This window comes from Ranitomeya variabilis, chromosome 1, assembly GCF_051348905.1.
Source record: "Ranitomeya variabilis isolate aRanVar5 chromosome 1, aRanVar5.hap1, whole genome shotgun sequence".
Taxonomy (NCBI): Eukaryota; Metazoa; Chordata; class Amphibia; order Anura; family Dendrobatidae; genus Ranitomeya; species Ranitomeya variabilis.
Genome location: NC_135232.1, coordinates 915,363,829 through 915,381,959, shown reverse-complemented (window position 1 = coordinate 915,381,959; position 18,131 = coordinate 915,363,829). Strand labels below are relative to the sequence as shown.

Below are 18,131 nucleotides of genomic sequence, written 5' to 3'. Positions count from 1 at the left end.
TGTCTCCTTCCCCACAATCCTGTAGATTGTAAGCCCGCAAGGGCAGGGTCCTCTTCCCGCTGTACCAGTCTGTCATTGTTAGTTTTGTTTACTGTAAGTGATATTTGTATTTGGATGTAACCCCTTCTCATGTACAGCACCATGGAATTAATGGTGCTATATAAATAAACAATAATAATAATAATAATAATATAATAACACCACATATAATAGTATGTTATTCTATTTTACCACTTCTTTTTGCTTCAAATATTTTTTTCCCTATTTTCCACCTCTAAAACCTGGGTGCGTCTTATAGTCCGCAAAATACGGTGTATATATACACACACATACATATACACATACTGCTCAAAAAAATAAAGGGAACACTAAAATACCTCATCCTAGATATCACTGAATTAAATATTTCAGTTGCAAATCTTTATTCATTACATAGTGGAATGCGCGGAGAACAATAAAACATAAAAATGATCAACGTAAATCAAAATGAATATCCCAGGGAGGTCTGGATTTGGAATAATACTCAAAATCAAAGTGGAAAATCAAATTACAGTCTGATCCAACTTCATTGGAAATGCCTCAAGACAAGGAAATGATGCTCAGTAGTGTGTTGTCTCCATGTGCCTGTATGACCTCCCTACAACGACTGGGTATGCTCTTGGTGAGGCGGATGGTCTCATGAGAGATCTTCTCCCAGACCTGGACTAAAGCATCCGCCAACTCCTGGACAGTCTGTGGTGCAACGTGACGTTGGTGGATGGAGCGAGACATGATCTCCCAGATGTGCTCAATCGGATTCAGGTCTGGGGAACGGGCGGACCAGTCCATAGCTTCTATGCCTTCATCTTGCAGGAACTGCTGACACACTCCAGCCACATGAGGTCTGGCATTGTCCTGCATTAGGAGAAACCCAGGGCCAACCGCACCAGCATATGATCTCACAAGGGGTCTGAGGATCCCATCTCGGTACCTAATGGCAGTCAGGCTACCTCTGGCGAGCACATGAAAGGCTTTGCGGCCCTCCAAAGAAATACCACCCCACACCATTACTGACCCACTGCCAAACCGGTCATGAAGGATGTTGCAGGCAGCAGATCGCTCTCCATGGCGTCTCCAGACTCTCAAGTCTGTCACATGTGTTCAGTGTGAACCTGCTTTCATCTGTGAAGAGCACAGGGCGCCAGTGGTGAATTTGCCAATCCTGGTGATCTGTGGTAAATGCCAAGCGTCCTGCAAGGTGTTGGGTTGTGAGCAGAACCCCCATCTGTGGACGTCGGGCACTCAGACCATCCTCGGAGTCGGTTTCTAACCATTTGTGCAGACACATGGAAATTTGTGGCCTGCTGGAGGTCATTTTGCAGGGCTCTGGCAGTGCTCTTCCTTGCATAAAGTCTGAGGTAGCGGTTCTGCTGCTGGGTTGTTGCCCCCCTACAGCCCCCTTCACGTCTCCTGGTAGCGCCTCCAGCCTCTGGACACTACACTGACAGACACAGCAAACCTTCTTGCTACAGCTCGCAATGATGTGCCATCCTGGATGAGCTGCACTACCTGAGCCACTTGTGTGGATTGTAGAGTCCGTCTCATGCTACCACGAGTGTGAAAGCACAACCAACATTCAAAAGTGACCAAAACATCAGCCAGAAAGCATTGGTACTGAGATGTGGTCTGTGGTCCCCACCTGCAGTACCACTCCTTTATTGAGGGTGTCTTGATAATTGCCAATAATTTCCATCTGCTGTCTATTCCATTTGCACAACAGCATGTGAAATTGATTGTTGAGTGTTGCTTTTTCAGTGGACAGTTTGATTTCACAGAAGTTTGATTTACTTGGAGTTAGATTCTGTTGTTTAAGTGTTCCCTTTATTATATATATATATATATATATATATATATATATATATATATATATATATATACATACACAGTTGTAGCCAAATGTATTGACACCCCTGCAATTCTGTCAGAAGATACTCAGTTTCTTCCTGAAAATGATTGCAATCACAAATTCTTTGGTATTATTATCTTCATTTAATTTGTCTTAAATGAAAAAACATAAAAGAGATTGAAGCAAAACATTGATCATTTCACACAAAACTAAAAAATTGGGCCAGACAAAAGTATTGGCACCCTCAGACTAATACTTGGTTGCACAACCTTTAGTCAAAATAACTGCGACCAACCGCTTCCGGTAACCATCAATGAGTTTCTTACAATGCTCTGCTGGAATTTTAGACCATTCTTCTTTGGCAAACTGCTCCAGGTCCCTGATATTTGAAGGGTGCCTTCTCCAAACTGCCATTTTTAGATCTCTCCACAGGTGTTCTATGGGATTCAGGTCTGGACCCATTGCTGGCCACCTTAGAAGTCTCCAGTGCTTTCTCTCAAACAATTTTCTAGTGCTTTTTGAAGTGTGTTTTGGGTCATTGTCCTGCTGGAAGACCCATGACCTCTGAGGGAGACCCAACTTTCTCACACTGGGCCCTACATTATGCTGCAAAATTTGTTGGTAGTCTTCAGACTTCATAATGCCATGCACACGGTCAAGCAGTCCAGTGCCAGAGGCGGCAAAGCAACCCCAAAGCATCAGGGAACCTCCGCCATGTTTGACTGTAGGGACCGTGTTCTTTTCTTTGAATGCCTCTTTTTTTCTCCTGTAAAACCTATGTTGATGCCTTTGCCCAAAAAGCTCTACTTTTGCCTCATTTGACCAGATAACATTCTTCCAAAACGTTTTAGGCTTTTTCAGGTAAGTTTTGGCAAACTCCAGCCTGGCTTTTTTATGTCTCGGCGTAAGAAGTGGGGTCTTCTACCATACAGTCCCTTTTCATTCAGACGCCGACGGATAGTATGGGTTGACACTGTTGTACCCTCGGACTGCAGGGCAGCTTGAACTTGTTTGGATGTTAGTCGAGGTTCTTTATCCAACATCCGCACAATCTTGCGTTGAAATCTCTTGTCAATTTTTCTTTTCCGTCCACATCTAGGGAGGTTAGCCACAGTGCCATGGGCTTTAAACTTCTTGATGACACTGCGCACGGTAGACACAGGAACATTCAGGTCTTTGGAGATGGACTTGTAGCCTTGAGATTGCTCATGCTTCCTCACAGTTTGGTTTCTCAAGTCCTCAGACAGTTCATTGTTCTTCTTTCTTTTCTCCATGCTCAATGTGGTACACACAAGGACACAGGACAGAGGTTGAGTCAACTTTAATCCATGTCAACTGGCTGCAAGTGTGATTTAGTTATTGCCAACACCTGTTAGGTGCCACAGGTAAGTTACAGGTGCTGTTAATTACACAAATTAGAGAAGCATCACATGATTTTTCGAACAGTGCCAATACTTTTGTCCACCCCCTTTTTTATGTTTGGTGTGGAATTATATCCAATTTGGCTTTAGGACAATTCTTTTTTTTTTTTTTCATTTAAGACAAATTAAATGAAGATAATAATACCAAAGAATTTGTGTTTGCAATCATTTTCAGGAAGAAACTGAGTATTATTTGGCAGAATTGCAGGGGTGTCAATACTTTTGGCCACAACTGTGTGTGTGTGTGTATGTATATATGTATATATATATATATATATATATATATATATATATATATATATATATACACTGTATATATATATATACACTGTATATATATATATATATATATATATATATATATATATATATATAGTATTGTGGTTTTTAGAGGGTTAAACTGCCGGGATCAGTGTGGGTAACGGGCGTCAGTTGTTATTTCAACTGAACATCTGGTGATTGTGGATGGCCTAGGGTTGCTGCGAGCAAAAATCGCCTGGCCATATCCATATGTTCAAGGACGGGAAGTACTTCCCACCCTGGACGTATGGATACATCTAAAGTTGTGAAGGGGTTAGTAACATTTAAACTAGCCTGTGAAATACGGGAGAATGTAGTTAAGTTAGAGGAGTCCAAAATCGAACACTCTGGGTGCCATTACGCACACCATGTTTGGAGACCAAAAAGGCACCGTATATCACCCCAAAAACACCAAACAGTGAAGTTTGGAGGTGAAAAAGCGTGGAGTTGTTTTTCAGCATAGGGCACTGCTAAACTACATACGACAGAAGGAAGATAAATGGACTAATGTAGAGACATTTTTGATAAAAAAAAACATCTACCAGAATGATGTGGATGAAACAAGGGTGGACATTTCAACAAGACAATGATCCCAAACTCAGTCAAGGAAACGGTCATTGGTTTCAGAGAAAGAAAAAGCAGCTAAATGGCCCAACAAATCACCTGAGCTGAATCCAATCGAAATTTATGGAAGGAACTAAAGCTTATAGTTCATAGAACATTCAGGATTTGAAGTATTTGTGTGGAAGAACGGGCCAAAATCACCAGTGAGCAATGCATGTGGCTAGTTTATCCATACAAGAGGCGTCTTGAAGCTGTCATCACCAAAGACTTTTGTACGAAGTGGTAAATTCATTTCAGTAAGCGTGTTCAATATTTTTTCCCCATGTCATTTCTCATTACTATACATAACTTAGTTTATGGATGTCTATGGTTTGATTACTTTGCCTGTGTGGATTGGATGGGTTACCGACATCTATTGAAAATTTCATGTCAAAAGCACCTTTAGAAATTTATTTTTCTTAGAAAATTGTTGACATTTTCAATACTTATTTCACCCACTGTATGCAAAAGGGTGTCTACCACACATAATAGTATCTAAATTTGTGGCAGAGAAGAAATCCCAATAGACAACGGAACCCCCTCCTAAAGTCTTATTTAGGACATTGGGTAAGTAATTCAGAGCAATAGGCAGATGCCTTAAATTTTTAGGCTATGTGCACATGTTCAGGATTTTTCGCGTTTTTTCGGCCATTTTCCCAGCGGAAAAAAACGCTTAAAAACCACATACATAAGCATCCCATCATTTTTAATGCATTCTGCAATTTTTGTGCACATGATGCGGTTTTTTTTCCGCGAAAAAAAAAAAAAAATGCATCGCGGTAAAAATCGCAGCATGTTCATTAATTTTGCGGATTTTTCGCCACTATTTAATGCATTGGGAAGCTCCGGGAAAAAACGCACTAAAAACGCGAAAAGTTAAAAAAACGCATGCGGATTTCTTGCAGAAAATGTCCGGTTTTGTTCAGGAAATTTCTGCAAGAAATCCTGACGTGTGCCCATAGCCTTAGTGTGGACAGTGTTATTACATCTTTCTGACCTAGTCGGGTGGCAGTTCTGCTACGATTCTGCTCAATTCAGTGAGGTAATTTTTGACATATGATAAGGTTTTAACCCCTTTAATTACTGACCTAGAACGTATGGATACATCATGCATTAAAAAGGTGCCTGCTGATTCAGTCAGCATGGCACATGGAGTTGTCGTCCCGGGGGTGGGAACAACCCTCAGCAACTACGATCACAGCATTTCTCAGGCAGACTGAAACACTGATGTCCAGCCTACAATCAGTGCTGGAAGGGCACTGCTCATAGGCTGGAGCCTAGCAACCACGGCGCCACCAGGGCCAACTCTGATTTATGTGTTCGGACTACAACATCGCTCGCACTATTCACAGTTTACAGACGCAATCTGACCCACAGTGACCGCCCTGTATTTCCTCATTCCATGTTGGGGACGTTGCAGAGCTGTCATTGTACTGATCTGTCACTCTATGCTGGGCCTTTTGATGCCACAGAGTTTTCAAGCTTATGCCATCACTGCTGGTGTTCCTACTGCAGCTGAAGAAGTTCCTGATATTTCGCAATCAACTCCAATTCACCTCCCACTTCTTTCCCCTGTTATGCTTGGTAGCCACCGAGAGCTGATCAGTGACACAAATCACTGATCCGCACTTGTGCTCGCTGTTTTTCCATCCTTCAACCGCTGAGCCACTGATTAGCACCCGCGCTCGCTTTTGGCAAGGACTAATTTTTTTCCTTTCTACTTTTTCATCTCCTTTTTGCACCACAACCGTACGTGCGTTCTACAGCCGTTGAATGCTGGTCGGTGACCAACATCACTCATCGCGCTCCGGCTGTTTTTTTTTTTTTTTTTTTAAAAAGAATTGAGTAAAAAATTATATTCTGAAATAATTGTTGCCCTCCAAACGCGACATGACGCCCGCAGACCATTTCATCAAAGTCTGCATTACAAAACATCACTCCTTCCCTTCCAAGCCCTGCCATGTGTCCAAACAGTAGTATTTCCTCCATATTTGAGGGGCATTGTCATACTCAGGAGATCAGATTTTGAGGACCTCTTTCTCCTGTTACACTTATGAAAATAAAAAAAACTGAGGCTAAAGTAGAATTTTTGTGAAATAAAAAGTAAAAATGTTAATTTTTTCCTTCTATATCGCATTAATTTCTGTGAAGCACCTAAAGGGTAAATAAACTTCTGGAATGTGGTTTTGGGTTGTACAGCTTTTTGTATAGTGTCACTTTTCAGTATTTTCTGTCATAAAGGCATATAGGCACAAAGTCACTTCAAATGTGGCAAAAAAAAAAAAATGTTTCAAAAATTGTGCTGATGCAAAGTAGACATGAGGGAAATGTTATTAATTATTTTGTGTGACATAACTTCCTGGTTTAAGGGCAGTTTGAAAAGTGCAAAATTTTCCTTTTTTTTTTTTTTTTTTTTTACAAATAAAGGCAAGTCATACTGAACAAATTCTACCACTATCATGAAGCACATTATGTCACGGAAAAACACTCAGAATCAGTGGGATCCATTGAAGCATTCCAGATTAATTAACTCAAATGACACTGACCAGAGTTGTAAAATTTGACCTGGTCATGAAATTGCAAAGAAGCTTTTTGGAGGTGAAGGGTTTAAAAAAGTCAGCTAGGGTGCAAACAAGGCCACACGAAGCCCCAGATCCCGAAAAAATTAAAATGTTACACAGGTCTCAGAAAATTGCGACAAAAGCCAACATTATTTTTCTTCTTTTTTTTTACACATTTCTAAATTAAAAACTATACAAGTTTGGTATCCGTGTAGTTGGGGAATCAGAGTGCCAGGTTCAGTTGTACCATATATTGAACATAGGAAAATAAAACACCCAAAAAACCATTGTGGAATTGCACTTTTCAGTTTTATAGCACTTGGAAATTTCCCTCATTCTACAGTACACTATGAGGCATGAATGAATGTATTAATCAAATATACAACTGGACCAGCACAAAACAAGACCTCACAAGGCTGTATGACTGGAAAAATAAAAAAAGTTATGGCTCTTGGAAGAAGGGAAGGAAAATTGAAAACTAGAAAATCGCCCCAGGTGTGAAGTTGTTAATGGCACTTTAAAAATAATGCAAAGTTGGTTTAAAGGAAGTGAACAATTAATGAACTTAATGCAAATAACAGTTTGAAATTTTCACAACACCAACACAAACATGAAACTTAACGTTTGTATTTGGTTAAAGAAAAGGGACAAATACGGATATACAAAATGCTATGACTTCTGTAATACATTAAAAAAACAACTGTTTCCAGAAAAGTGAAACATAAATGGCTTGATTACAGCATTTTAACAACAAAAATTAAAACACAAATAAGAACTGTATGCTAATACCATTTTTTGTTTGTTTATGATCTAAACTATTATTTACAGAAAAAGCATTTTTTTCCCAGTAGGAATTTTTAAACCATACAGTGAGTAACAGGTAAATAAAGTATTGAAGGTGACATATGTGAATTATTCCAATTCTAGGATTACACTTTGAAGCTTTCAATAGTTTTCGGCTTAACAATCCAAGTCCCCAAACCTCGTTGCTCAAAATAGGACTTCAGCAAGCACTTGGCTTCTTGGTAAGATCCAGAAAGGTTCTGTAGGTTAAAATCACATTTGAAAATGGTTATAAAGCAATACTACCACAGTCTAAGTTATTAAACGGTAAACTTTTTAACCCCTTTTCCAGACATTGGACGGACTGATACATTCTACTTTGCAATGTGTTCTTACAAATTAACGTACTTGTACGTCCTGCTGACCATATGGACACAGGATCTGCCTCCTGCGCAATCACCTCATAAAAAAACTGCAGTCAGCTCTTTTGCCAACAGTCTATGGCTATTTAGCCCTATAGATGCTGCAGTCAACAGCAACAGTGGCATCCTGAGGTTTCCATTAGTCCCTCCCAAGGGACAGTGCATTTTTGTGGCGTTTTTTCAGTACGGAAACGTGCCAAAAATGCTATGGAATCCTTTTGCAAGCTGAGTCAATGGCAATCCTGAAGTGTTGTGTACATGATCAGTAATTTTCTTTGAGTATTTACGGTCCCTTTTTTTTTCTGCAGTATGTCAATTCTTTGTGCGTTTCTGCAGCGTTTTTCACCCATTGACTTCAATTGAATCATTCAAAACAGCAGCCAAAAAAGCAGGTATAAAAATCTTTGCGGATTTGCTGATTTTTTGTTTGTATTTTTAATCGGCTTCCTATGGTGTTTCCCAGCTGCCATCTGTGTGACAGCGTGGGAAACACTGGCGTGATGTTTCTTATCTGTGGTAACGCTACTGCCGGTCAGACCGTCAGTCAAAGAGCTATGGGATTATGCTTTCAGATGTGACCTACGGTAACGCTGCTGCCAATAAGACTGTCGGTCAGAGCACTGCGGTGTCATGCTGTCAGCGTGACCCCGCAGCTGTGACCCGCAGTGGAGACCTGCGGTAAGCTTTTTACATCAGTAAGCGTGGGCTGATGAGACTACTGCTCCAATCGGGCTACGTCTGCCGTCACTGATAACAGTGACAGCAGGTGCCAATGGAACATCAGTGACTGCTCTCAGAGTGATCAGGATCTTCTCTGTGGACAGGTTAGGAATATTGTGGTTTATTATTTTACTTTTGTTGCAAGAGACGTTGGCTTCCGTGGATTAGGGGTTTGGTGACTATGGTTTAACCCCTTCATGACCCAGCCTATTTTGACCTTAATGACCTGGCCATTTTTTGCAATTCTGACTAGTGTCCCTTTATGAGGTAATAACTCAGGAACACTTCAACGGATCGTAGCGATTCTGAGATAGTTTTTTGGGCTTCATGTTAGTGTTAAATTTAGGTCGATAATTTTTGCATTTATTTGAGAAAAAAACTGAAATTTGGCAAAAATATTGAAAATTTCACAATTTTCAAATTTTGATTCTGTTAAACCAGAGAGTTATGTGACACAAAATAGTTAATAAATAACATTACCCACATGTCTACTTTACATCAGCACAAAAATTTTTTTTTGCTAGGAAGTTATAAGGGTTAAAATTTGACCAGCGATTTCTCATTTTTACAGCAAAATTTACAAAACCATTTTGTTTAGGGAACACCTCACATTTGAAGTCAGTTTGAGGGGTCTATGTGGCTGAAAATACCCAAAAGTGACACCATTCTAAAAACTGCACCCCTCAAGGTGACCAAAACCACATTCAAGAAGTTTATTAACCCTTCAGGTGTTTCACAGCAGCGGAAGCAACATGGAAGGAAAAAATGAACATTTAACTTTTTAGTCACAAAAATTATCTTTTAGCAACAATTTTTATATTTTACCAAGGCTAAAAGGAGAAACTGGAACCCAAAAGTTATTGTACAATTTGTCCTGAGTAGCCGATACCCCATATGTTAGGGGGAACCACTGTTTTGGCGCACGACAGGGCTCGGAAGCTTTTTGAATGAAAAGTTGGCTCCAATCTTTAGCGGACACCATGTCGCGTTTGGAGAGCCCCTGTGTGCCTAAACATTGGAGCTCCCCCACAAGTGACCCCATTTTGGAAACTAGACCCCCCCAAGGAACTTATCTAGATGCATAGTGAGCACTTTAAACCCCCAGGTGCTTCACAAATTGATCCGTAAAAATGAAAAAGTACTTTTTTTTTTTCACAAAAAAGCTCTTTTAGCCTCAATTTTTTCATTTTCACATAGGCAACAGGATAAAATGGATCCTAAAATTTGTTGGGAAATTTCTCCTGAGTATACAGATACCTCAAATGTGGGGGTAAACCACTGTTTGGGCACACGGCAAGGCTCGGAAGGAAAGGAGCACCATTTGACTTTTTGAATGAAAAATTAGTGCCAATCGTAAGGGGACACCATGTAGCGTTTGGAGAGCCCCTGTGTGCCTAAACATTGAAGCTCTCCCACAAGTGACCCCATTTTGGAAACTAGACCCCCCCAAGGAACTTATCTAGACGTGTAGTGAGCACTTTGAACCCCCAAGTGATTCACAGAAGTTTATAACGCAGAGCCATGAAAATAAAAAATCATTTTTCTTTCCTCAAAAATGATTTTTTAGCCCGCAATTTTTTATTTTCACAAGGACACAGGAGAAATTGGACCCCAAAAGTTGTCCAGTTTGTCCTGAGTACACTGATACCCCATATGTGGGGGTAAACCACTATTTGGGCACACTTCGGGGCTCGGAAGCGAAGTAGTGATGTTTTGAAATGCAGACTTTGATGGAATGGTCTGCGTGCGTCACGCTGCGTTTGCAGAGCCCCTGATGTACCTAAACAGTAGAAACCCCCCACAAGTGACTCCATTTTGGAAACTAGACCCCCCAAGGAACTTATCTCGATGTGTGGTGAACACTTTGAACCCCCAAGTGCTTCACAGAAGTTTATAACGCAGATCCGTGAAAATAAAAAAATCATTTTTATTTCCTCAAAAATGATTTTTTAGCCCGCAATTTTTTATTTTTACAAGGGGACAGGAGAAATTGGACCCCAAAAGTTGTTGTCCAGTTAGTCCTGAGTATGCTGGTACCCCATATGTGGGGGTAAACCACTGTTTGGGCACACGTCAGGGTTCGGGAGGGAGCACCAGTTGACTTTTTGAACGCAAGATTGGCTGGAATCAATAGTGGCGCCATGTCGCGTTTGGAGACCCCCTGATGTGCCTAAACAGTGGAAACCCCTCAATTCTAACTCGAACACTAACCCCAACACGTTCCTAACCCTAATCCCAACTCTAACCATGACTCTAATCACAACCCTAACCACAACACACCCCTAACCCCAACCCTAACCCCAACCAAACCCATAACCCTAACCACAAGCCTAACCCTAACCCCAACACATCCCTAAGCCTAATCTTAACCCTAATTCCAACCCTAACCCTAATTCCAACCCTAACTCTAAATCAAACCCTAAGGCTATGTGCCCACGTTGCAGATTTGTGTACGGAGTTTTCCGCAGTTTTTGAAAAATCCGCAGGTAAAACACACTGCATTTTACCTGCGGAATTTACAGCGGATTTCCAGTGTTTTTTGTGCGGATTTCACCAGCGGATTCCTATACAGAAATAGGTGTAAAACGCTGCGGAATCCGCAAAAAGAATTGACATGCTGCGGAAAATACCGAGTGGTATTTTCCGCACCATGGGCACAGCGGATTTGGTTTTCCATAGGTTTACATGGTACTGTAAATGTGATGGAAAACTGCTACGGATCCGCAGCCAAATCCGCACCATGTGAACATAGCCTAATTCTAACCCTAATTGCAACCCTAACCGCAACCCTAACCGCAACCCTAACCCTAACCGTAGTTCTAACCCTAATGGAAAAATAAAAATAAATACATTTTCTTTATTTTTATTATGTTCTCAACCTATGGGGGTGATAAAGGGGGGAGGGTCATTTACCATTTTTTTTTATTTTGATCACTGTGATATGATCTATCACAGTGATCAAAATGAATGAACGTATGTCGGCTGGCAGATTCGGCGGACGCAGTGCGCCCGCCATTTTGGAAGATGGCGGAGCCCATGCAGAAGACGGACGGACACCGGAGGTCGGTAAGTATGAGGGGGTGAGATCGGAGAACGGGTTGTGGGATCGGAGCCTAGCCTTTGCTGGTTAGATTTTATAAGGGGTCAATTGTTTTCTGGTGTCCCCCTGTAAACTAGCCAGTAAAGACTAAGCAAACAGATGTAAGCTAATATTAATAGCCTGGGAATCTTTATGGCTATTGGCTCCTTCCCAAAATGTTAACATCGGTCCTCAGCTTTCCTTCTGCTGGTTATTAAAATTAAGTGGGAGCTCATGCAATTTTTGATAAAAAAATCCTTTAAAATCAACAGTTGCTGTCTGGTTACAGCCTATGTATGTTCGTTCTGTTATTGGTCCTACATAGGCTGGTGACAATGTGTGTTTGTGTTTACTTATCGGCTTAGTAATGAGGGTGTTGGGCTGACACCTGTTCATTACTAAGCATAGGGCTAGGTGTCCATGACAGCTGCTCACAAAGCACTAATCCCATTACCCTGATGCCACTGCATCAGCGTGAAAAAGGTGGTGTTGAACATCACAAAACTTTTTTTTAAATATCTTTATTTAGCTCAAAAAAAGCATATAAAAAAGATGCAAAAATGTGCGTTTTTCCTGCCAAGAGATACAGAAACCTTGCAGAGATTTCTGCAAGCAAATACTCAATGCGCACACATAGCCTTAATCTCTAAAATGGCTGATTCAGAAAGAACCGTTCACTCTAATGAGGCAGATCATTACTTTGGAATCCTTACAGTAAGAGATGAGTGAATTTGATCGGGTTCGGGCTACTTCGGCAAGCTATAGCGCTTATCGAATAAGCTGCAGAAAGGACCTGGCTTCCTGGATCGCACCGGCTGATCAACTGTTCGGCTCCGCAGCTGCATGTGTCGTGCCTGTGTGACAGTCACAACACATGCATGGATAGCCCAACCAACAGGCTCTCCATGCATGTGTCGTGACTGTCACACAGCTGTGACACATGCAGCTGCGGAGCTGAACAGATGATCAGCCGGCGTGATCCAGGAAGCTGGGTTCCCTCTGCAGATTATTTGGCAAGCGCTATAGATTGACGAATAAGCCCTGACCCGATCAAATTTGCTCATCTCTAGTTATAGCCTCTGTTCCAGCACGGTCACTCTATTTAGAGGTGCACGAAAGTGTGGTCGACGACAATTTTGTGCATGCCTTAAAAGATGGGACAACTGCTAGAAAGAGGACAGAAACATTCTGAATTGACTTCATCTGCCTCATAATAGTGAAATAGCTATTGAACCCGTTCGGCGAGCATTTGTATTGCTATGTGGGCTCCATCCTGCTGCTTCCATTCTGCGCCCTAATCTCGTCATGTGCTGCTACCATCTTGCCTCCCCTTCCTGTCATGTGCAGCCCCCATCCTGCGCCCTCATCCTGTTTTGCGCGCCTCGTTCTTGTCATGTGCTACTCTCATCCTGCATCCCCGTCCTGTCATGCTGCTCCCACCCTGCGCCCCATTCTGAAATGTGCTGCTCCCATCCTGCGCCCCCATTCTGTAATGTGCTGCTCCCATCCTGCGTCCCCAATCTATCATGCTGCTCCCATTCTGTGCCCCCATTCCGTCATGTGCTGCTTCCATCCTGTGCCTCCATTTTGTAATGTGATGCCACCATCCTGCGCCCCCATTCTGTAATGTGCTGCTCCAATCCTGCGCCCTCATTCTGTCATGTACAGTAAAAAGTCACTGGCTTGCTGCGCTGAGGTATTTTCTATATATATTCAGTACGAAGTGGCTGGATTGCTCCGCTAATGTATTTTATATATAGATTCATATAAAAATGGCATAGGCTGACTCTGTAGTATAAGGCAGCACCCCATAGGAACACCCTGTAGTATAAGGCAGCACCCCATAGGAACGCACTGTAGTATAAGACAGCACCCCATAGGCAGACCATGTAGTATAAGACAGCACGCCATGGGCAGACCATGTAGTATAAGACAGCACCCCATAGGCAGACCATGTAGTATAAGACAGCACGCCATGGGCAGACCATGTAGTATAAGACAGCACACCATAGGCAGACCATGTAGTATAAGACAGCACCCCATAGGCAGATTCTGTAGTATAAGGCAGCACCCCATAGGCAGACCCTGTAGTATAAGGCAGCAACCCCATAGCTGTCAATTTGCCTCCAACATTTTTCCTTTCACTTTTTCCCCATTATGTAGATAGGGGTAAAATTGTTTGGTGAATTGGAACGCGCGGGGTTAAAATTTCACCTCACAACATACCCTATGACGCTCTCGGGGTTCAGACGTGTGACTGTGCAAAATTTTGTGGCTGTAGCTGCGACGGTGCAGATGCCAATCCCGGACATACATACACACATACATACATACACACACATTCAGCTTTATATATTAGATATACACACACACAAACGTGTGTGTGTGTGTATATATACACACACACACATATAAACGCATATCTATTTTTTTTTTTAAGCTCTTATAAAAATCTGTTATTGAGGTAATCGCACTGACCAGAAGAATAAAGTTGTCTTATCATTTCTACTGCATGGTGGACAGCATTAAAATGGAAAAAACAATTTGAGTTGCTATTTTTTTATTTTTCTTCCCAAAAATTGAAATAGAAAGCAATAAAAATTTTTTTTACTTAGTACCTCAAAATGATACGGATAAAAAGTTCAACTCATCTCACAATTAAGTCCTCATACAGTTCTGTCAGTGGAATAGAACTATCTATAATACAATGCTAGGAGCGTCACTCTGTCCGAAGCCTTTATAGACTGCGCAAGGGCGACGCGCCTGCGCAGTCTGGACCCCACAGAGTTATGCATCTGGGGATGAGGATTGTGGCTCAGGAGATTGCGGTACCACGTGCTTGAACACATACCACCCTCAGCACACATTTCACCACATATACACCAACCTCGTCACATAAAAGTCGAAACACAAAAGTCGCCACTCAAAACTCGCCATGCGCAAAATTTGCCACATGCAAAACTAGGCTCACGCAAAACTCGCCACACGTGCAAAACTCACCTCAAGAAAAACTCGCCACATGCAAAACTTGCACACGTGGAAAAATTGCCACATGCACAAAAGTTGCAACACATGCAAAAGTTGCCTCACACAAAACTTGCACCTACTCAAAACGCACCACATAAAACTCGCCACGTGCAAAACTCGCCATGCGCAAAACTTGCTACACTAACCTGTCACATGCAACTCGACACACAAAAAGTTGCTACACGCATGTCGCCAAACAAAACTCATCTCACAAAAGTCGCTACATGCATGTCGCCACACGCAACTCAACACACACACACAACTTGACATTTGAAACTCGCCCTAAAACACACACAAGTCTGGTATTATCCTTCAAAAGTAAAAATCTGATTAATAAGCAGACAAACTACAAATGTACCATATAGGAAATACGGCAGCTGTCAGTCACATGATCTGTCTATTATGTGTATGTGTGAGCTAATATATACTGCCAAGGGGGAGGGCTTCCTGTTGGCTGGGGATTTATCAGGCTGCCAATTTAGCTTACAAATACTGAGGTAAAAATACTGATCAAATTATGTGTGAACGAGGTCTAATACAGGAGGAGATGACACACACATATATACTATATACAGGAGATGACACAGGTATATACTATATACAGGAGCAGATGACACACAGGTATATACTATATACAGGAGCAGATGGCCCAGGTATATACTATATAAACGAGATGACAGGTATATACAGGACGAGATGACATACAGCAGGTACATACTATATACAGAGGAGATGACATACAGGTAGATACTATATACAGGAGATGACATACAGATTTTAATTATATACAGAAGAGATGAAATACAGGTATATACTATATACAGGGGAGATGACATACAGGTATATACTACATACAGGAGATGACATACAGGTGTATACTATATATAAGGGAGATGACAAACATGTATATACCGAGGGGAAAATGAGAGGTGTGAGGTGAAAATGAGAGGTGTGAGGTGAAAATGAGAGGTGAAAATGAAAAGGTGCGAGTGCAAAATGAGAGGAATGAGGGAAAATAGTGGAGTGATCGGAAAATGACAGATGTGAGGTCGAAAAGACAAGTGTTAGGGGGGAATGAGAGGAGTGAGGGGGAATGAGAGGAGGGGGAAAATAAGAGAAGTGAGGGGGAAAATGAGAGGTGTGTGAGGGAGAAAATAAGAGATGTAAGGGGGAAAATTAAAGATGTGAGGGGAAAATGAGAGGCGTGATGGGAAAAGGAGAGAAGTGAGGTGCTAAATGAGAGTGGTGATGGGAAAATAAGAGAAGTGAGGTGCTATAACTAACCACAGATATTTACTATGCCCAGGCAACGCCGGGCTCTTCAGCTAAAAAAAAAAAATAATAATATACACACACACTACCGTACAAACGTTTAGGGTCACTTAGAAATGTCCTTAAAGAAAAGCACATTTTTTCCAATGAAGCTAACATTAAATGATTCAGAAATACACTGTATACATTGTTACTGTGGTAATGACTATTCTAGTTGCAAACGTCTGGTTCTATGAGTCGATCAGTTGGATCCCTAATAGAAGAACCATTACGAAGGGATAACAAGTCTTAGAAGCCAAACGTGATATGGGAGGGTCTACCGAAGGGGATTCTGCCCACTTTTTACGGAGCTCAGAGGTGAAAGGATATCTTGCATTCAGAGCCTTTTGCCTCGAGAAACGCCTGTCCGGCCGCTCCCTGTGACGTTGCACTAAGTCCTCAAACTCAGGATGAGTGCAAAATACTCTATGAAGCTGTTCAATCCACTTAAAAGACACCTTATGACCGGAGGCCAAGGTGGATTCGTCATCTAACCCCAGGGTTTGGCTGACGTCCTCAATAAGACTGTCGACTGTCTCCTGGCAATTAGGCGCCTCTAAATTGAGGGACCCTTCGGAATCGTAGTCTAAACCTTGTTCGCTAACCTCCGCTCGTGAGGTCGAGCTAGAGACAGAACTCATGGATGCAGAGGCACAAGACGGACCGGGCGAGGCCGTGTGGGTTAGTTTCTCCCGTGTCTGCCTAGTGAGAGAGCAGCCCCTGCAGGCCGGAGGCTCCTGTGAGACGGAGGCGAACCACTGCCCCTGGCCCCAACTGGGGTCTGAAGGGACTTGATTGCTCTTGTTAAAGAGGCCATAGACTGCGACAGAGACAAGGCCCATTCCGGGGGTCTTGACACACTGGGCTCAGTGGCAGGGGAGGGCTCCTGGGCGCGTTTGAAATCGCAGGCCTCACAGAGACGACTACTCTGGGCATGCGAAAAAAGCGGACCGACAGGTAAGACATAAAGTATATAATACCGTATGGGTCTTGGTCCTTCTACTAGACATGCTGGACCTGCAGCCGATATAATCTGAGGGCGAATTTGGATAAGGCGCAGGAATAGAGAGTGTAGCTGCCAGGCTGGGGGGAGTAGCACTTACCCCAGTCCCGAGTCCCCGGCCGTCCCGTGGAACACGTCAGAGGGCACAGCAGGAGACTTCAGCAAAGTCTCCTATCTTTAGAGATGAGAAACGCGCCCAGTTGGTGGGCGGTCCTGCCGGAAAATAGGTCTGTGGGCGGAGTTTCTGCCCGCGGCCTAGCGGGGGCTCAATTTTTCCAGCGTCTGCCCGATAGAGAGGGCGGACTCACCGGAAGATGACACAGCTAAGAGGGCGGGGCTTCTGCCCGCGGCCTAGCACAGCCAGAAGCCGGGGACTAGATTTCCGCATGGACTGCACATATGCACCTGTACAGCTTAGGGTTTCTATACCTTAGGGTGGTCATGGCTGAGTCCGGCATCTTGTTCCACGTTGTGGGAGAGGGTATGTGGAGGTGACATTCCACGTGCTCGCCCATTGTTGGTTTGGGGAGATCAGACCCCTTCAAAAGGTCCATGTCCCCTGTCTCGTCTTTATGGTAAAAATATATGAAAAAAAAAAAAAAGAGGTCTTGAAAAACCCAGACATGTGCCTCCTAAAGACACTAAGCATGAACTGGGTTCACCTGCGGCCAGTGTCAGGGTGTATACAGCGGAGGAGGAGCTAATTTTTTTATGTTTACTTACTGTCAGCCTCCTGGCGGCAGTAGCATACACCCCACAGTCCTATTTCCCCCAATGAGACGAAGGAGAAAAACAATTCTTCACCTGCTTTAGATTTTTTCATTCGGCCTCCTAAAGATCGCAGTAAGGCTCGGCACACATTTATCCTGCGCTCACACCAGGGTTTTCGTGTAAATCTCTGAAATACGTGATTCAGACGGAACTCCTGGAGGAAGATTCCCTATAAATGAGGCAGATGGAGGAACTATGGACACATTCTGACCTGCGATCCGGAGGTGCCAGTCTTTTTAGGATTG

The 18,131-nt window shown here is 42.7% G+C and overlaps 1 protein-coding gene across 7 annotated transcripts in view; it reads right to left on the bottom strand.

The window, feature by feature from the left end:
* Window positions 1-7,381: 7,381 nt before the first annotated feature.
* ADAD1 (adenosine deaminase domain containing 1) overlaps window positions 7,382-18,131 on the bottom strand; it is a 245,787-nt gene continuing 235,037 nt past the window's right edge. For all 7 annotated transcript variants that reach the window (XM_077279075.1, XM_077279073.1, XM_077279069.1 and 4 more), the window contains one exon: window positions 7,382-7,813. In XM_077279075.1, coding sequence (XP_077135190.1) covers window positions 7,700-7,813 — 114 coding nt within the window. In that variant the 3' untranslated portion in view covers window positions 7,382-7,699. The remainder of the gene's footprint in view (window positions 7,814-18,131) is intronic.